Genomic DNA, 18322 nt, shown 5'->3' with positions numbered 1-18322 from the left:
CTTCTCCGTTTCTTGGAGGGTTTGGAAATGATTGTTTGAATTTTTCAGAGAGATTTTGGTCAATTTGCTGGCTATTTCGTTTAATGGATTTGGTAGGAGTAGAGATTGTTCAGTTTTGTGGAGGTTTGAGGTTTTCTTTGGTATTTTTGGGCTTATGGTTGGAATGGAGTGCTTGTATATTCACGGGGATGAAGATGTTATGGTCTATGCTCTGGAGTAAGGATTGGGTTGGCTATTGCAGGTGGTTATTTCAGAGGGATGCGTTTATATATATATATATATATATATACATTTAAAGTGTGATTGGATGGCTGTGTTTTGATTATTTTCTCCTTCATCTTGTCTTTTGAGCAGGATTTCTTATGCTCCACTTTGTATTTTTTCTTCCATGGGTCTCTTATTTTCCATCCAAAAAAAATGCTGTTTTGGTGGCAATGAGGTTGGCTTATCAGTTTGAGTAACTAACCCCTCTATCTTCTGTTAATTGTAGAATTCTTTCATGTAATGTTGATTATATATCATTTTTGCAATTTTGTTATGGCTTATGCTGGTTAATAGTTGCTTGCTTTTCGTACCCCTCATTTTTTTTGGTTCATGTGATTAAAGTACTTTAAGCATTTTTTGTAAAGAATATTTTTTCAACTGATAAGCTTAATTTTGTGATGCTTTTGTAGACTTTGAGTCGCTTTGTTCCCAAGTGGATAAGGAAAACCAAGATCATGAAGAAGATAAGCAAAACTCTGGTAAATCATCTTGGATTGACATTGACTAAAGGGGATTTGCAGAATGTGGTTGAATTAATGGAGCCATATGGTCAGATAAGCAATGGAATGGAACTTCTGTCTCCTCCTGTTGATGTAAGAAACCATCTTTCTAACAAGATTATGAATGAGATCCTGCTTGCTTTCACTATGATCCATTAATTTGTGTAGTTTTTTATTGTTTGTAAATTTGAACTTACATTATGCGTCTGAGTTATCTTACCTGAAATATCTTGAAATATCAATTAGTGCTGAACAGCCTGAACTAGAAAAAAGTGCTGAATTTGTAAGTACCGATAATAAGCACGGGATAAGTTTTGAAAGTAGCAAGTACTTTTTGGTTATGCCAGAAACTAAGTACTGATTGTAAGTACTTGTAAAATAAGTTGTATTTAACCCCTCACATTTATAATAAGTAGTGAATTTTACATAAATTTGCACATATTTATCCTTCATAAATTATGGTAGACGCATAAATGCATACAATTAAATAAATTAATATTATAAGAGATTACAACTAAGCGCAAATTGTTTTGATTTTAAATGTAGTTATAATAATATTATTAATTTGTTTAGAAACATATAGTTAAGATATGATTTATAATTTTTGAAATTTATTAAAAAAATATTTATCTGTAAAATTTATTTTTATAATTCATTAAAATATTTTTTTTAGTTTACAATGTATTAAATTATTGTCGTTATGAAAATAATAAATTCAAAATTTAAAATATATAAAATTATACTTTTAATATGTTGAATTTTAGATAAAATTAAGTTATATAATTCATTAAAATATATTTCTAGTAATAATATATTAAATTATTGTAGGTATGAAAATAATAAATTTAAAATTTAAAATATTAAAATTAAATTGTTAATGTATTGAATTTTATAGAGAAAACATATTTATTAAATTAATATAGATTTCAATAATTTATGAACTAAAATAACTAAAATTTTTGAAAATGAGTTATATTAAAAATTACTTTTTGATAGAAAAAAAGAGATTTTATTGAAGAGAAGATAAAAAGAGGAGCATAAGAAATCCTCCTTATAAATTAACAAGAGCATAAGAGATCTTTCTTTTAAATTGAAAGAACTAATGGCTCATTTGGTTTGCGGAAAAGCTATTCCTTGAAATAAGATGGAATATACTGAAAATTTTGAGAACGTAGGTAATAGATATTCCTGATATGGTCCTTATTATTTCATTTGACATGTAATAGGAAAGAAGCATACATTTTTATGGTGAAATTTGGAATAGTTATTCCTTGTCTATTCCTTGTTATGAACTCATAGAGGTTTTGCATTGTTATTTTCTTTATGGTATCCACATAATTTTTTGTAGGACTAATTGTGACTAACCTATAATACCTATTCTATTCCAAGGAATAGACATTCGGTGAACCAAATGTAGGGTAAAGGAAATAAAAATCAATTTAGCAATGTTCGCGAGTGATTGTAGGTTTGAAAAGGATAATCCTTTGAAGCAACCAGCAACAAAAGTGCACAAGGAGGCCAAATAATGGACCCTATCACAAAGCATAGGTGAAACATCTTTGCAGAAGTTTTATTTGGTTATTAGGGAGTCTGGGTTGAGGGTTCTTCCCTTGGGCAATGCCATTTTAAGTGGTCAGTGGGTGGGGCTAGGGAGGTGGCTAGTAGAATCGTTAGATTCTTGTTTTCAAATGACTGGTAGGAGAGGTTTCCTAATCTTTCTCAAGTAGTATTACCTAGATCCACTTCTAATCATTTCCTATCTTATTGGAATATAGGAAAGTGTCTTGAGGCCCCACCCCTTTTACGTTTGAGAATACGTGATTAGATCATGTTTCCTTTCAGATCTTTGTTTAGGGATTCTTGGAGTGAGGATGTGGAAAGGGGTTGGGAGGGGTTTAGATTTATGAAGAAATGAAGAGGTTGAAAGAAAAACTGAAAGTGTGGAATAGGGAGGTGTTTGGAGATGTTAGTTTTAAAAAGTCTATTATTGTAGGAGATTTGGAAGAGTTCAATAGAAAGGAAGAAGGCATGAAATATTTAAAGGAGGAAGCAGGTAAAGGGTTTCTTTGAAAAACGAATTGGAAGTGTTGATCTTTAAGGAAATGAGAAGCTGGAGGCAAAATAAAAAGTTTAAATGGGTTAGAAATGGTGACTGTAATTCTAAATTTTTTCCTAGGATAACCTATGGAAAAATGAGAAAGAATTTGATAAGGGAGATGGAGTTGGATAGGGGGTTGTTCTCTCAAATTCTAGTAGGATTGCCTCTAAGATCACTGATTTTTATTACAATCTGTATACTGAGGAGGATGAGAGTAGACAGGTGGTGGATGGATTAGAGTGGGATCTTTTGCCTATTGATAGGATAGCCTTGTTAGGGCTATAGTTTTTGGGATGGAGAGGGATATAGCTCTTAGGGTGTGTGGTTTTAATTTATCTTTTTATGTATATTGTCGGGCGGTGGTGAAGAATGACCAGATGAAAATTTTTAATGAATTCTACTGGGATGGCGTTTTAAGTAACTGTATTAATTCTACTTTTATTATTTTGGTGCCAAAGAAAAGTAGTTCTATCAAGATTTCTGATTATAAATTGATAACCTAGTTTCTAGTGTTTGTAAAATAATAATGGAAGTGCTGGTTAATAGGTTAAGTATGGTGCTTGGTAAGACTATTTCTAAGGCCCAGGTGCATTGGTTGGAGAAAGATAGATTGTGGATGCAATCCTGATTGCGAATGAAACCATTGAGGATATTAGGAGGAGGAAGAAGAAGCGACTTGTTTTTAAGTTAGATTTTGAAAAAGCTTACGAAAGAGTGAGCTGGAACTTTATGGATAAGATTTTTGAGAGAAAAGGGTCTGGAGAGAGATGGCGTAGATGGATGAAAGGTTGTATGTCTAATGTGAATTTAGTGAAAGGTCTAAAATTCGGTAGGGAGGAGATCATGGTGTCACACCTTCAGTTTGCGGATGATACTATCCTTTTCCTGGAGGATCATAAGTGTTCTTTCCTAAATATATTGGGGCTTCAAATTTTTGAAAGTGTCTCGAGGCTTAAGATTAATATGGGAGGGAGTGGTATTGTGGCTATTAATGTGCCTATAGAGAGTGTTAGGGAATTAGCCTTAGAAGTTGGGTGTGCTAACTTGGCGTGGCCGTTGTCCTATCTTGGGTTTCCATTGGAGGGTAATCCTAGATCAGCTAGTTTTTGGGATCCTGTGCTGGAGAGAGTATCGAAATGTTTAGATGGGTGGAAGGGAGCCCTTTTTTCTTTATGAGGGAGGATTATTCTAATTTAGGCTTGTCTTTCTAGTATTTTGTTGTATTTTCTTTGTATTTTTAAAATTCCTATAGGATTCACTAGTAAAATTGAGAAAAATATGAGAGATTTTCTTTGGTCAAGAGTAGGGGGTTTTAGGGATCATTTGGTAAATTGGGAGGTGGTTTGTAGGACCAAGACGGAGGGTGATTCGGGTCTAGGAAATTTGGCGTCTAAGAACATGGCTTTGTAGCCTCTTCTAGCTAAATGGCTTTGGAGGTTCCTGCTAGTGGTTTCTTCCTTATGGCACAAAGTTATCAAAAGTAAATTTGGACTTAATGGGAAGGGGTGGGATACTAGTTTGGGTTCTAGATGTTCTACAGAAAGCCCGTGGAAAGCTATTTCCTAGATTTACCCTCTCATTATTTTCCATATCAAATTTGTTTTGGGTAAGGGCTTTAATATCCATTTTTGGAAAGACCTTTGGATGGGGAATGTTGTTCTGTCCACCTATTTTCCTCGCTTATTTCGCTTGAGCGCAGGGCAAAATGATCCCATTTCTTCTTTTAGTGTAGACCTGGGTGGTCCTTCACTTTGTTGGGAATTTCACTTTGGAGAGCCTTGAATGATAGGGAAATTGTTGAACTACCTTCTTTTTTTGGTTATGTTGAATACTTGTAGGGTATCTTTTGAAGATGATAGTCAATCTTAGGTGTTGGATTCTTCGGGTTTTTATTCTTGTAAATCTTTCTGTGAAATCTTGTTTGGTACCAATTTCTCCTTTCCTCTCTACAAAGTTATTTGGGAAGGTCAAAATCCCTCCTAAAATCAAAGGATTTTTTGGTTGATTGTGCTTCGTAGGATAAATACTAATGAATTGCTGCAGATGAGGAGACCTTTAGAGGCTCTCTCTCCTGATTTATGTATGCTTTGTTTTGATTGTTCAGAATCTGTTTTACATTTTTCTTGCATTGCAATTTTGCATGGAAGGTTTGGAGGAAGCTATTCAATTATTTTGGAGAAAGCTGGGTTTGTCCTAGAACAGTGGAGGAGTTTTTGGCAATATATTTTGTGGGGTTTGGGAGGAAGGAGGAAGGACTTGCATTATGGAATTGTGCGTTATTTGCAGTGTTCTAGGGCTTGTGAAAGGAACGTAGCTTGCATATATTTTGAAATCAACCTATTCATTTCTTCTTTTATTTTACCTCCTTTGAATACATTTTTCAAACTTTTTTGTTTTCCTGTGTCTGACTTGTAACATTGAGAAGGCTTTGAAATATATGACTCCGTTTTTGGCTCTCTCACACTTTGAGATCGCCTCATCAAAGGTCGCCCTCCACTACTACTAGCCCTTGAACTGCTTCCTTGTTGGCTACTTGCAAACCTACGAGATTGGTCTCTTTCTCATTCCGTCTGTTTTGAAGCATATAATGTTTGACGCTATGCAGACCTTTCATAGGGAGAAATGTCAGGTGGGTATGCAATATTGTCAACATCATCATGTTCATCAATTTGTTGTGGTTGCATCAAGCTCCCACGCAATTCAGTTTTTATTTGATCCATTCTTTCTATTTTCTTTGCCTTAGCTATTGTTTTTCTTTCTAAAACAATTCTCATTTCCTGCTTAACTTCTGGAGGTACTTTGTCACAAAATTTTATATTATGTTGCGGGTCATAATTTGCTAAGTGCATTTTTAATCTTATTGCACCACCACTCTTCATTTGTATTCCACAGTATTTGCAAATAAATCCATTATTTACATTGGGCATTGGGTACCCCTGTTCCCATGCTGGATCTTGTTTTCTTCCTTCAGACATTTTTGTAGATAAATTAGTCAACAATTTTAAAAGAAAATTATTTGAGATGTTTTATTATGAATATATAAAATTAATGAATAAGACAAGCATTAAAATATTAAATTAAATTTACAAAATTTACTGATAATGTACAAAATTACTAATAAATTATGGAAATTATATTAGTCAAATAAATGAAATAATTTAAACTATATTAAGCTAATAAGTACTTTAATTTATTTAATTACTAGGCTATAATGATTAGGTGTTAAATTACTCTAAATTTGTAAAAAAAAAAATTTATTTGGATGTTACTCTACAATTTTAAAATAAAAATATTTAGATGCTAAATAAAGATAAATTAATAACTAAGAGAAATATTAAATTATTAAATTAAAATTACAAAATTAATGATAATTTTTACAAAATTACTATTAAGTAATAAATTTTTAAAATTAAAATATTCAATTAAATGAAATAATTTATTAATTTATACTATAATAAGATAATAATAGTAAATTATTCTAATTTTATTTAGTTACTAAACTTATTAGTTATTATTTACTATACTAGCAAGTAGCAATGTATGGTTAACTGATTAAGGGGGTAAATGGGAGAGGAGGGCATTCTCGTAAATATATTGGGGAGAAGGGAGATTTTGAGTAAATAAAAAAATATGTAAGTTAAAACATGGCATTGAAAACATAAACCAGCAAATTGCCTTTAGTCCAGCCCTTTTTTTTTTGTGGTGCTGGCTGCTACTCGTGGAGGGAGGGGGATGACAGTGGACTCGAGTCTCTCGTCTCTTGTCTCTCGGTTTCTTGCTCCCAGCCCTTTGAGAGCCTCAGCCGATAGGAAGATTGCAGGCTTGCAGCGATGGGAGTTCATGCTGCTGGCTGCGACTGCGAGTGTGCAACAACGATGGAGGTGGAGGGTGAAGCGATGAAGCCGAAGGCAAGAGGCAGAGGCTTGAAGGGTCAGAGTAGGAGGGGATCCGAAGGCTAGGGCTTTTCGGAGTTTGAACTTCGAAGGTGGAAGCAGGAGGCAGCTGGAAATTTGGAATCTAGGGTTTTTTTTTTTTTTTTTTAAGTTTGAAGATGGAAGAAGAAGACTTTGAGGTATGTATCCTACTGCTGCATGAAGCTAATTTATAGAAATAAATTGTGTAGTGGTAGGCCAGTAGCCCATAGGCCTTCGATGAATTTTTGGAATTATTAGGTTGAATCTGCAGTGTCTCTGCGAGATATTTGCTTTTCATTGTATACACTCACAGGTTGCACAACTTCCACAATCACGTGGGAAAAGCAAAATAAAGTCTGAGAATACTCAGAACAGCACTGAAATTCCTCACTCCAATTTTTTTTTTTTTTAAATTTTCTCCTATGATTTCCAGAAAATTTCGGAAGAACAGCCAAAATTTTTGAAATTTCGTTCGAAATTTACCAAAAGCTCGAAATTTCGGTTGAATTTTTTCAAAATCGAAACTGTCTCTCAATTTCCTTTGGGTACCCCTCGAAATTTGAAATTTCGTCAAAATTTAAGTCCTTGGGTGTTCATATGAACACTACATACTAGGAGAACTGATCTGCAATCACAGAAATGGCCTGTAGGTTAGGAAGAGGTTGCAACAACCCAGCCTCCGTTTGTCTCTTCAGCTTGTCTTGTTGACATACATGTATTGACAAAGGCTTCAACATGTTCCTTTCCTCCATTTAAGGCTAGAAATATGATCTAGTTAGTAATGCTAGTGTCCTTTCTCTTTCTAGAAGATCAGCCCATTGTGCATTATGCACCTATAGCAATAATTCATTTCTGAGTCTTTTGATAGAAGTGATGTATACTTTACTATCCTTTGTGTGTAAAAAACCATCCTCAAACCAGTATCGGCGTACAATCCCATCATTCCCCATCTGTTGGAGTCTATTGAACTCAAAACTTCTTTGTAGCATCTCGAACACGGTGTAAGAACCTGCATTCTAGGTGTGTATGGGCTGTGACATTTGCCTTCACTTCTTTTCGACTACATCAACCACTTGGTTCTGCCTCTTTGGTTTGTGCATTCGAAGTTGAATTGAACCAGAAGCTCCTGTCACTGAGCTTGCTTTGGTGAAAGTTCTTTTGAGTTTTGAAGTGAGTATTTGCCACATTATCAATCACCATAATGAACCAAGTTCTCATTAGGTAATACTTCAAAATCTCCAAGAATGCACTACTACAATCATTTCTTTTTCATGAGTAGAATAACAGGTCTCAACTTCATTTAGTTTTATGCTCTCAGAGGCCACGAGATGCTCCTCTTGCACAAGTACTCCTTTGATGGCTTCGTTAGAAGAGTCTGCATGAACCTCAAAAGGTAGACCAAACACAGGCAATAGTAGCACTAGCTCTAATGACACTACCAGCTTTTGATCATCAAAGACATGTTGACACTCATTTGTCCATGCCCACTTGTTGTCTTTTTTCAACAAGTTTGTCAATAGGGCAACTCTTTTTTGAGTAGCCCTAGATAAAGTTCTTGTATTAGTTAGAAAAACCCAGAAATGAACGCAACACAACCACCTTTGATGGTGCAAGCTGGTCAAGGATGGCTTTTATCTTCCATTCATCCGCGCGCACCTTCCCTTTGCTAACCTGATGTCCTAGGAAGATAACTTCTTGATGACATTATGCACGTCTTCTTTTTCACATACTATTGGTTTTCCCTCAATTTAGTGAACACTTTCCTCAAGTGTTGCACATGGCCTTCTAAAGAATTGTTGTAGACAACCGTGTCATCCAAATAGATAACAGCAAATCAATCTATAAATCCCTAGAAAACATCATTCATTAAATTATAGAAAGTTGTAAGGGCATTAATCGGACCGAATGGCATTACTAGGAATTGGTAGGGGCCATATCTGGTTGCACAAGCTATCTTAGATTCATCCCCTCCATAGTCCTTATTTGCTAGTAGCCTAATCGCAAGTCTAGCTTTGTAAAGAATTACGCTTTTGCCAATCGATCAAACAACTCAACATTGGGGAGTGGATATTTGTTCTTTATTATAATCTTGTTCAAGCCTCGATAACCTGCACACATTTGTATTGAACTGTCTGTGTGATGCCCCGATTTTCATACCATTTTCTTTTTCATATAATCAACATATATATATATATATATATATAATCACATACCGGTCACGTCAACCACTGATACCATATTACATAATCCGACCCAAAAATGGGTATTGGGTATGCAATCATACTCATAAACACAATCTTAACAACAGAAGTCATTTTATATATATATATATATATATATATATATATATATATACATACCACAGCGAATACACATACCAGAGTATCAACCATCCATAAATACAAGTCTAACACACCCTAGCTCAAAATACTCACCCTGACTACTCAGGGTATCAGCTCCCCTCTATCTTGGAGCTCTATCACCAGGTCTATCTCGGTTTCCTAAAATATTTAAATGATTGGGTAAGACACATCTCAGTAAGACAGAATAAATTATCTACAGTGTGACTGTATGAGATTCATTATATCATAACATATATTCATTTCAGTAATAACATCTTCCGAGAAAATATACAATTTCCACAATCATGATCATATAAATGTACAAAACAAGCTTTCATGAGCTTTTACTTCCACTTCCAAAATCATTCATTCGTAACCCAAGTTTACCGGCGAAGTTCCTAAGAATAGGGAAGCTTACTTGCCCATACAAGTAGCTTCCCTCTACCCCTGATATCGTTTGCAGCCTAGCCCGATTAACTCGGGTTCATCTACAATTGATACTTATCAGGGCACTCACCTTACTCAGTAAGCTCTTAGGTGGTGTGTTTTACTTCGCTTAAATTATTTATTAATTCATGCTATATCATTTCTCATTTTCTTTCTCGTTCCTGTTCTCATTTTATTTCCATTTCCATTTCATTTCCATTTCCATTTCCATTTCCTTTTCATTTTCCATTTCCATTTCCATTTCCATTTCATTTTCCATTTCCATATCTAGCTCATGAGTGTCCCCAGTTACCGATACATCCGTGTCTGTACTCATGGCTGCCCTAAGGATATCTCTCCGCATCATGCTTCTCCCCATAAATAGGGTTGTGCGGCCCGAATGCTGGATCTAACCACGGTTGGCCGACCCGGTTAGATCAAAATATCATCATATATCCCGTGTCTGTAGTACGACTGGCCGGCCAAAAGCCCTAATCCGGGCTCAGGGGGCACAACAACTCTACTATACAGTTCAGTCTACTATCACGCCACACGCTCCACGAGCCTGTGTGGTTGCACCAACATCACTAGCAACGGTACCGTGCTCAATATCACTACCCATCATTAGGATTTCCATATCCATCCATCTGGGTTATCACTGCCACATAACAACAATCATTATGTTGTATTGGCATTTCATCAATCACATGTCTGTATTCATATTTCAGAATTTCACATTTCAATATTCTCATTTCTCATATTCACATTTCAATGTCCGTATTGCAGAATTTACATTGCAATATTCACATTTCTCATATTCTCATATCAATATTCACATATCATTACTCTTATTGCAACATTATCATTGCAATGTTCACATTTTCATTATTCACAACGTATTTCATCATTTCAATGATATTTCATCAATTCAATACTCATGTCATCTCATAAATACATATACATATCTCATTTCACATAATCCACATTTCTCAGAAAAGATATATATATATATTTCAGTACATTTCACTTTCCTCATTTTTTCCCATTTCAAATCTCATATCAAAACATATTTCAGTATCACATATTTCACAGGGTAAATCATTTAACCCAGTTTAAACATTTCTCAATATAAATCACATGCCACACAAATTTCATCTGATATTTATTTCATAATAAATTACAGGTAAAATAACATACACCATTTTCACATATTTCTCAACCCATAGTTTTTATAAAAAAACTGTTAAAATTTATTCCCCTTACCTGACTTACTGAGATTTCGCTAAAACCCCCAATTTCTACACCCCTCGGCGTTCGCAGCCCAAAAACCTGCAATTCACATTTACCCCAAATTTATTCAACACAACTCCCGGAATAATCTCCATTTAACATTTCCTTCATTTCATATACTCCAAATTAATGTAAAAACCCTAAAATATACCACTTACCCTGGTTTTGGGATGGTGCCTTAGAACCTCAAACCGAAAATCTGCTCCGCGTAGGTTGTAGAGAATCTTTCTAGGAACCCCGTGGTGGTTCTTGATCGTCAATCCGGGCTAAAATGAAGTCGGAATCGAAGGAAGAAGGAGGGAGCTTCGTGGGCTTGCATGAGAGAGAGAGGGAGAGAGAGAGAGAGTGTGTGTTTGATTTGTTAAAATAAAAGTGACTTGCAGGATCTCCTTAATATGCCCACTGCAGAGAAAACCGTCGCCGGTTTTCTATTTAATCGGCCCGATTTTTACCATTTACCTGATACCACTCCACGGTGAAACCAAAATCGTCGCCGGTTTCCTCCTTCCCCGGCCAAAACTCACTTTTTCTCAATTTCTTTTATTATTTTATTTTCCCGGGTCTCTATAGTCCGACTTTTTTTGGAACAATATCAGAGCACCATAAGGAGCCTTGGAGGGTTGAATAACTCTTGCACTCAGCAACTCATCCAACTACTTTCCTCAATTTTGTCAACTTCAAAGGTCCCATTTTATATGGGGATTGTGCAGGCAGTCTAGCACCAGATATCAACTCTATTTGATGATCAGTTTCTCATCTAGGCGGAAGAGATTTTAGGAGTTCTGCAGGAATGACATTAGAGAACTCTCCAAAAAGTTCTACGACCACATCAAGAACTTCCACTATCTGATCTGGTTTGATCACAAGTGCAGTCAAGAATGTGGAGTCTCCTTTCTCCAAGCTTTCATTCAATTGCATGGCCAAGATGACACCCACCTTCCAATTACCACACTTCTTGCTTGAATCCTTGTACATTGTAGGAACAAAGCAAGATGCCTTCTCATCCGAGATTAGAATTCCAGCAATGCCTTCACAAATATTTCCATGCCGAGTAGACATTGAAATCATCTAGGGGCATCCAACATTGTCATCAGACTGCATTTTTCTTTCCATGATCCCACGGTTAGGACAACAGTAGCCATGCCTTAAGTAGGCCTTGCTTCAGAGTGCATGACCTTAAATCTGTCTTGAATAATGAGTGAGTTTAAGGCCAAACTTTGTCACCTTCTTCTCTGCAATAAAGTTGTGTGTGGCCCCTGAATCTGCCACAGCATCCACTTGAATACTATTGATCTTCACACGGACATACATTAGGCCTTTCTAAGAGAAGGGCTTTGCAACAGTGAACACATTCAACACCTGCAGTGGGTTGACATGTGAAGGCCCTCATCCGAATCACCATCTTTCGAATTTGAGGCTATGAAGGCATTCAACTTCCCCCATTTAGGACAGTCACGATCTTGATGAGGACCATTGCATATGAAACAACTATACTTTTAGGAACTTTGGGAAGCATCCTTCCCTTTATTTTGGTTGTGGCCTTCACCTTTGGACTTCTCCCATTATCTTCCTTCTTCCCCTTCTCTTTTTTAACCTTGCCTATATCCTTGTCTTTCTTAGATTTGGCCTTAGGACCCTCGTTCTTTGGGTTGATTCTCAAGGTTCTTCACACTCTGACTTCGTTCAAAGGATTTTGGTTTAAGGAAGCAAATTTTGTGAGAGGCCTCACCCTCACTAGAACTTGTGGAGATGGTCCTCTTCAGAAGAGTGATTTCACCATCTACCGAGCAAAGTATGCCTTCAAAGTTTTTGTAAGGGTCGTTACATCACTTAACAGCATTGATATTTCGGCTTCTGTAGCAACCACGGAATCAACATGTCGTTGTTGCAGCTCAACCAATTCTTTAGTTAGATGTTCACATTGTACCGCCAATGGAATTGTGTTGTCAGTCTATGGAAAACCAAGGAAGTCCTCTAAATGATTCAATTAATCTTGTCAACCTAAGTTCGCCATCACTGAACTAGGTTTTGATATCAGTTGTCCTAGGGTGAAAGTTCATAGCACTCAACTTGACAGTATGATGGCACCAAGTGGCACACTTGGTTAAGCCAATGGCGCACACGCAATGAAACAAGTTTTACAAGTCAGCAGAGTTTAAAGGAGCAACACCTCTCAACCTTTTCTTTTATTCAAAGACAAGGATTACACACTCTAACATGTGCAGGAACATCATGCACGAATTCCGCTGATCTCCGTGCTATCCACATGTCATATTAATACACAATTACACCCCAACTCCTAGGGCCTGCAATCGACAATCCCAACTGCTGGGCACAGCCAGCATTTTCCAACATGGATAAACAAGTTATGCTTACAATTATGTGGGTAAAAACATGCCCGGATGTCAACCCATGAATTCTCCGTGCAGCCAGGCTTGTATGTCAACCTTACAAAGAAAACTGCCAAGTAACTACCCTGCTTGGTCAACATGTCAACGTTGCAGCATTTGACATTGACATTGCATGCTGCCCATGGGTCAACACTTTTTGTCAAACATGGTTTTCCCTTAACCATGGCTTAGTCCACGTCAATACCATATGCCAATGAGGCACTTGACGTACCTGAGTTCGCCATCTGACCATGTCAATTGAAAGCAGCCACCATAAGCAACCTTGTCAAGGACCATGGCTCCGACCATGCCCATCCTTGAGCGTGTTGAGTAGGCAACCTAGCATATATGTGCTCCCTCTTTAGCAAGATAGGCTTTCAATCATTGAATGTCAAGACAACTGATGACAGACCATCTTAAGCTACTGCCATGGCACATGAGTTGCCCACGCCATTTGCCTTGGCAGTGTGAGGCTAATCAAGGCCCTGACTCTAGTCCATTAGCCTCCAGGCTCCCTTACAGCTTTACCCCTTAATCCTTTAGTTTAGGTCCTCTTACAATTTACTCACAGCCATTAGGATTTTAGGAATTTATCAACTCAACCTCAACGTACTCTTCTGTGGCCTCTCCTCATGCACACATTACAGGTTGGGGTTATTCCCCTCCCTGTTGTGTCTCTGGCTGTTTGGTTCAGGATTCACCTTATCAACCAACATTCCAATGGGCCTTCTCCGCTTGTCAGTCTCCAGTTTCCTTCACAAGTTATATTTTTTCCTTTGATATTTGAATTCCCATCTTAAGATGTTGTGCGTCTGATTTCCCTCATTTATCAAAGATCTAGTTTCAGATTTTTTTTCGTCTCTAATTGATAGTAAAATTTTACAATGCTTACATACTATATGTAAAGTCAGGTCATTTTAAAAAAAAAAAAAAAATTTATTACTTCACTCAAAATTCGATTAGGTTGGTTTTTTTTTGCTTCATACAGAATTTCGGTCAGGTTGGTTTGGTTCAGCTTTGAGGATAATAAACCAAACTGAATTGGCTGGTTTGGTTTCAATTCTAACAATGAATTCGGATTGGTTCAGTTTGGCCTCCCCTGAAACTGAAAAATTTCGGTTTTTGATTTTTCCCACCCAAAGTGAGCGACGACACAAGGATAGGGAGGTGAATGAGCTTTTGTTTCTGTTATGTTTATTGGAGGGTTGTTGTCCTTCCAATAGGAGGGATTTTGGTTCGTTTCTAGATTCATGAGGGAACTACTCTTGTTAATCATTTTTTTGAACATTTGATTCGTGAAAACTTGTCTTTTCTTCTTCACCGGAGTAAGGGTAATGTCCCCTATAAGATTAACAGTTTTTTTTTAGTGTGGTTCTTAGTAGAGTTAACACCAACAATCTGTTGTAGTGTAGGAGGCTTTTAAGGCTTTACTGCCAGATTTGTGTACTTTGTTGACTGGTAGCTCATCTTTTTCTGCATTGTTGTTTTCCTTTTGTACAGTTTGAAGTAAGTTGTTTGGTTTTTTTGAGGTAGCTGAGCTTGCTCAGTATTGATGGAGGATTAGTTGGCAATATTTGTTACAGGTTTTGGGAGAAGTACAGATGCTTCGGCTTGATGAAGGTGTGGGTTTTTTTGCTGTTTTGTGTGATATTTGGATGGAATAAATGCTTGTGTATTTATGGGGAAGAAAATTACATGTTCTATGCTGTAGGATAGGATTCATTAGTTGGCTTTGCTTGGCCTGTTGCAGTCGGTTGCTTTTTAATTGGGTGTGTTTTCGGATTTTTCATTAGACTGGCTGGCTCTGTTATTTTGATTGCAATTTTTTCTTCTTTATTCTCTTTTTTGGAGGGGGATTTCTTGTGGTCCTCTTTGTACAGTCTTTTCACTTTAAAGGAAATCTCTCTCTCTCTCTGTCTCTTAAATGAAAAAAGTTTATATTTCTATAAAAAATAATCCATTTTTAAAGAACTTTTCATGTGGATTGTGTGTCTTTTTAATATACCAGTAATCTTTCTCAGCTATCTAATTTACCTAGCTTTGTAACTTGTAAAACTTCTTGAGCACGTGAGATGATTAAGATCTGAAAAGCCTTGTAAGAGTAAATAACAGTTATGCCGTGACGAACAACTGTTGAAAAAGATAAATAATCACTCTTGGGTGCGCATGGACTTAAATTTCTGCAAAATTGTCGAAATTTTCGTCGAAATTTCCGTTTTCCGTCACCCTCGAAATCGAAATGGCTGTCGATTTTCATCTTGCTTTATTTTTGTCGAAATCTCAACAAATCATCCGAAATTTATCGAAATTTCGAAATTTTAGTGAAACTTGTCAAATTTGAACTATGTAATGAAATTTCCTTGGAATTCAAATGAGGGATCTAGGAGTAAATTGAAATTTATCTTTTAATTTATTTTTATCGAAAAAAATGATTAGTACAAGTGCTTTTGAAATTATATGAAAAAATAAACTTACAACAACATTTTATTTAACCATTCATTTCTAAATTATCATTATTTGATAATAAATAATATTTAAATGATTTATAAATTTCATTTGTATTAACTGATTCGCTAAATATGTTTAATAAACACTATCTTACAAATATGTTTGATGCACGTATTGTATTACAACTTCACCACCTTATACACAGCATAAATGTATTTACTTATAATATATTAGTCCTAAAACTTACATTATTATGTCTATTAATCATTTCTAAAGCTTCATAAAAGAATTCCATGTTCTCCTACTGGTTTCCATTATTTTTTCAAATCAAAATTGACATCAAAATCGAAATTTCCGTCGAAATTTCTGTACTTTTGGAGCTTCGAAATTTGAGTCGAAATCAAAATTTAAGACCTTGTGGGTGCGTCACGAAGATAAAGATAATTACTATCTTACTTCTGGTAAGGGATTGGCAATTTTCTGTTGCTGGAGGGAATAAGGAAGAATGTGTGGGACAGCGAGTGCCTTGCCTTGATGTGAGAATACTTATCAAGAAAAAAGAAGAAAAGGAAGAAAAAGAAAAAAAATGAGGTGAGTGTTAATGGAAAAACACGTGGCAGACCCATTGAGGTGAGCTGAGTTTAATGAGGCACTTGCCTCTGGTTCCAACTTCCAAGGTGGGTAATTTTTGAATGATGAGATGCAGGAAAGACCCCCCATGAAAGGACCTTTTGGTTTTCTCCTTTTGTTTTTAATTTTAAAATTTTTTACTATATGCTGTTCCAATTTGCAGAAATTGAAGGATGTGACTTTTAGAAGAATAAAAGGGTAATATTGTCTAGGTGCAATGTGTTTTTCCCCCTTTTGGTGATGGAGTTGCACCATTTGTTTGTCCTGTTTAGGGTTAGGGCTCCAAAAGGATGGCTGTTGCTGCCGGTTTCTTATCTTCTTCTTCACTGAACTGGAGTCCATATGTCTCGATTTTTACTGTATGAAATGGGCTGTATACTATTCCTTTTTTTGTTTCCTTGAAACAAACTTCCCTTTTTCGTTTTCCCTCTGTAAAACCATGATAACTGTTTTCTTATGGCTCTCTTCCTCTTTTCCTCCTGTTTTATTGTGTCCTCTTTTTCTCTTTCTCTGTTCTTCATAATTAGCACACTGCTTTACTTGAACCAGTGATTTTTTTTGCACCTAGCAGACAATGCTGGGTTCTTTTTGTCACATTTTTCCTTTGACCATGTGGAAGTTGCTAAGAAAGATTATTAGTGTGAAGAAGTCGAACTTTAACCCTACCAATTCCAACATGCTTAAAGCTATGATCTTTTTTAACCCCCAAACTTTGAGTATGATTAAAGCTTTTATGCTTCCATTTCATGTAGTCAGTACAGCTGCTTCTGATGTGATCTAAGAGGGATGTGAATCATGTGATGGATTATGCAGTAGTGAAATGGACAAGGATCAACTGGAGGCACTAAAGACTGATTATGTGGTGTGAGGAATTCAGTGAGAGGCGTAAGAATGAAGTTGAAGTTATCTCCTTAGTGTGAGAAAAAGGAAGGGAGATCTACAGTTCCACAGTGTTCGGGAAAGGCTTTGGGTAACCTTTCTAAGAGACCACATGGTTGAAGGCCCATAGAATCCAGGATACTTGTTGAAAAGATCAGTGTATAATAAATTAGCTAAATTAGTTCTCTGAACTGAAAAGGCTAGAGTGTTACCTTTCCATGTAATGATTTAGATTAAGGTTGTTGCCTATTCTCTTAGGCCAGGAGGATCTGTTCTTAGAGAGAGAGAGCGCTGAACATGTGAAAAAAGGAGAGCAAAAAGTGATTGCTTTCTCAGGAAAAAAATTCTGCCTTTCTTGGAATTCTAGTTCGACAATCAATAGGTGAAATATGTATTTCTCAGGAAATATTTCTCAAAGGCATTTCATAATTGCAAGCCAATTTCTACCCCACTAGCAGTGAATGAGAAGTTGCATTTAGAAGATGGAACATCAGAGGTTCATGACAAAATATGCTGAAGCTTGTTCGGTTCCTTAATATATTTGACCAATACCTTAAAAAGAAGGAATGAAAATATATATTGGGCGTGTGTGTGCATACATGTAATGCCATAAAAATATAACGTGGTTTGCCTTTATTAACCTTTCATTTTTTTGGTGTTTCATGTGTCCATACTCTGGATTCTCTTCATATTCCTGTCAAATTTGTTTGCATATTGGACCAAATTGTTATTTTATATAATATATCTGTGCTTCACAAGTTAGAGTTTTCAATGCATGCATGCCTCGGGTTGTTTTTATAATTCTTCTCAACGTTTTAGAAGGCTCAATCGAGATTTGCTTCAACTTGAGGTGTGCTAAACAATGGCCTTAAGCATGGTCCAAGTCACGACGCCTGTAAAGGCAAATACATTATAAAGCAACACTCATGCATTTGTACAAAAGGAACACATTTTTTGTGCTTCTTTACTCGAGGCTTACACATTTTGGATTTGTGAATCTCAAGTTACATTTGACGAGAAAATTTTAACCACATGTTTATATGAAAGAAATACCCTAATATGAGTTGATCTATAAAACTTTTGAACCTCAACCTTTCCAAAATAATTGAGAGTTGCATATTGGATCATGAAAATAATTTGA

The 18322-nt window shown here is 36.1% G+C and overlaps 1 protein-coding gene across 1 annotated transcript in view; it reads left to right on the top strand.

The window, feature by feature from the left end:
• LOC131154130 (probable inactive ATP-dependent zinc metalloprotease FTSHI 5, chloroplastic) overlaps positions 1 to 18322 on the top strand; it is a 136125-nt gene that overhangs the window by 100543 nt on the left and 17260 nt on the right. Inside the window, exon 12 of the mRNA XM_058106666.1 lies at positions 675 to 857. Within this exon, the coding sequence (XP_057962649.1) occupies positions 675 to 857 (183 nt within the window). The remainder of the gene's footprint in view (positions 1 to 674; positions 858 to 18322) is intronic.

The sequence above is a fragment of the Malania oleifera genome, chromosome 4 (assembly GCF_029873635.1).
Source record: "Malania oleifera isolate guangnan ecotype guangnan chromosome 4, ASM2987363v1, whole genome shotgun sequence".
Lineage (NCBI taxonomy): Eukaryota > Viridiplantae > Streptophyta > Magnoliopsida > Santalales > Ximeniaceae > Malania > Malania oleifera.
The sequence above is the reverse complement of the archived record's forward strand: the minus strand, read 5'-3'. Positions and strand labels throughout refer to the sequence as shown.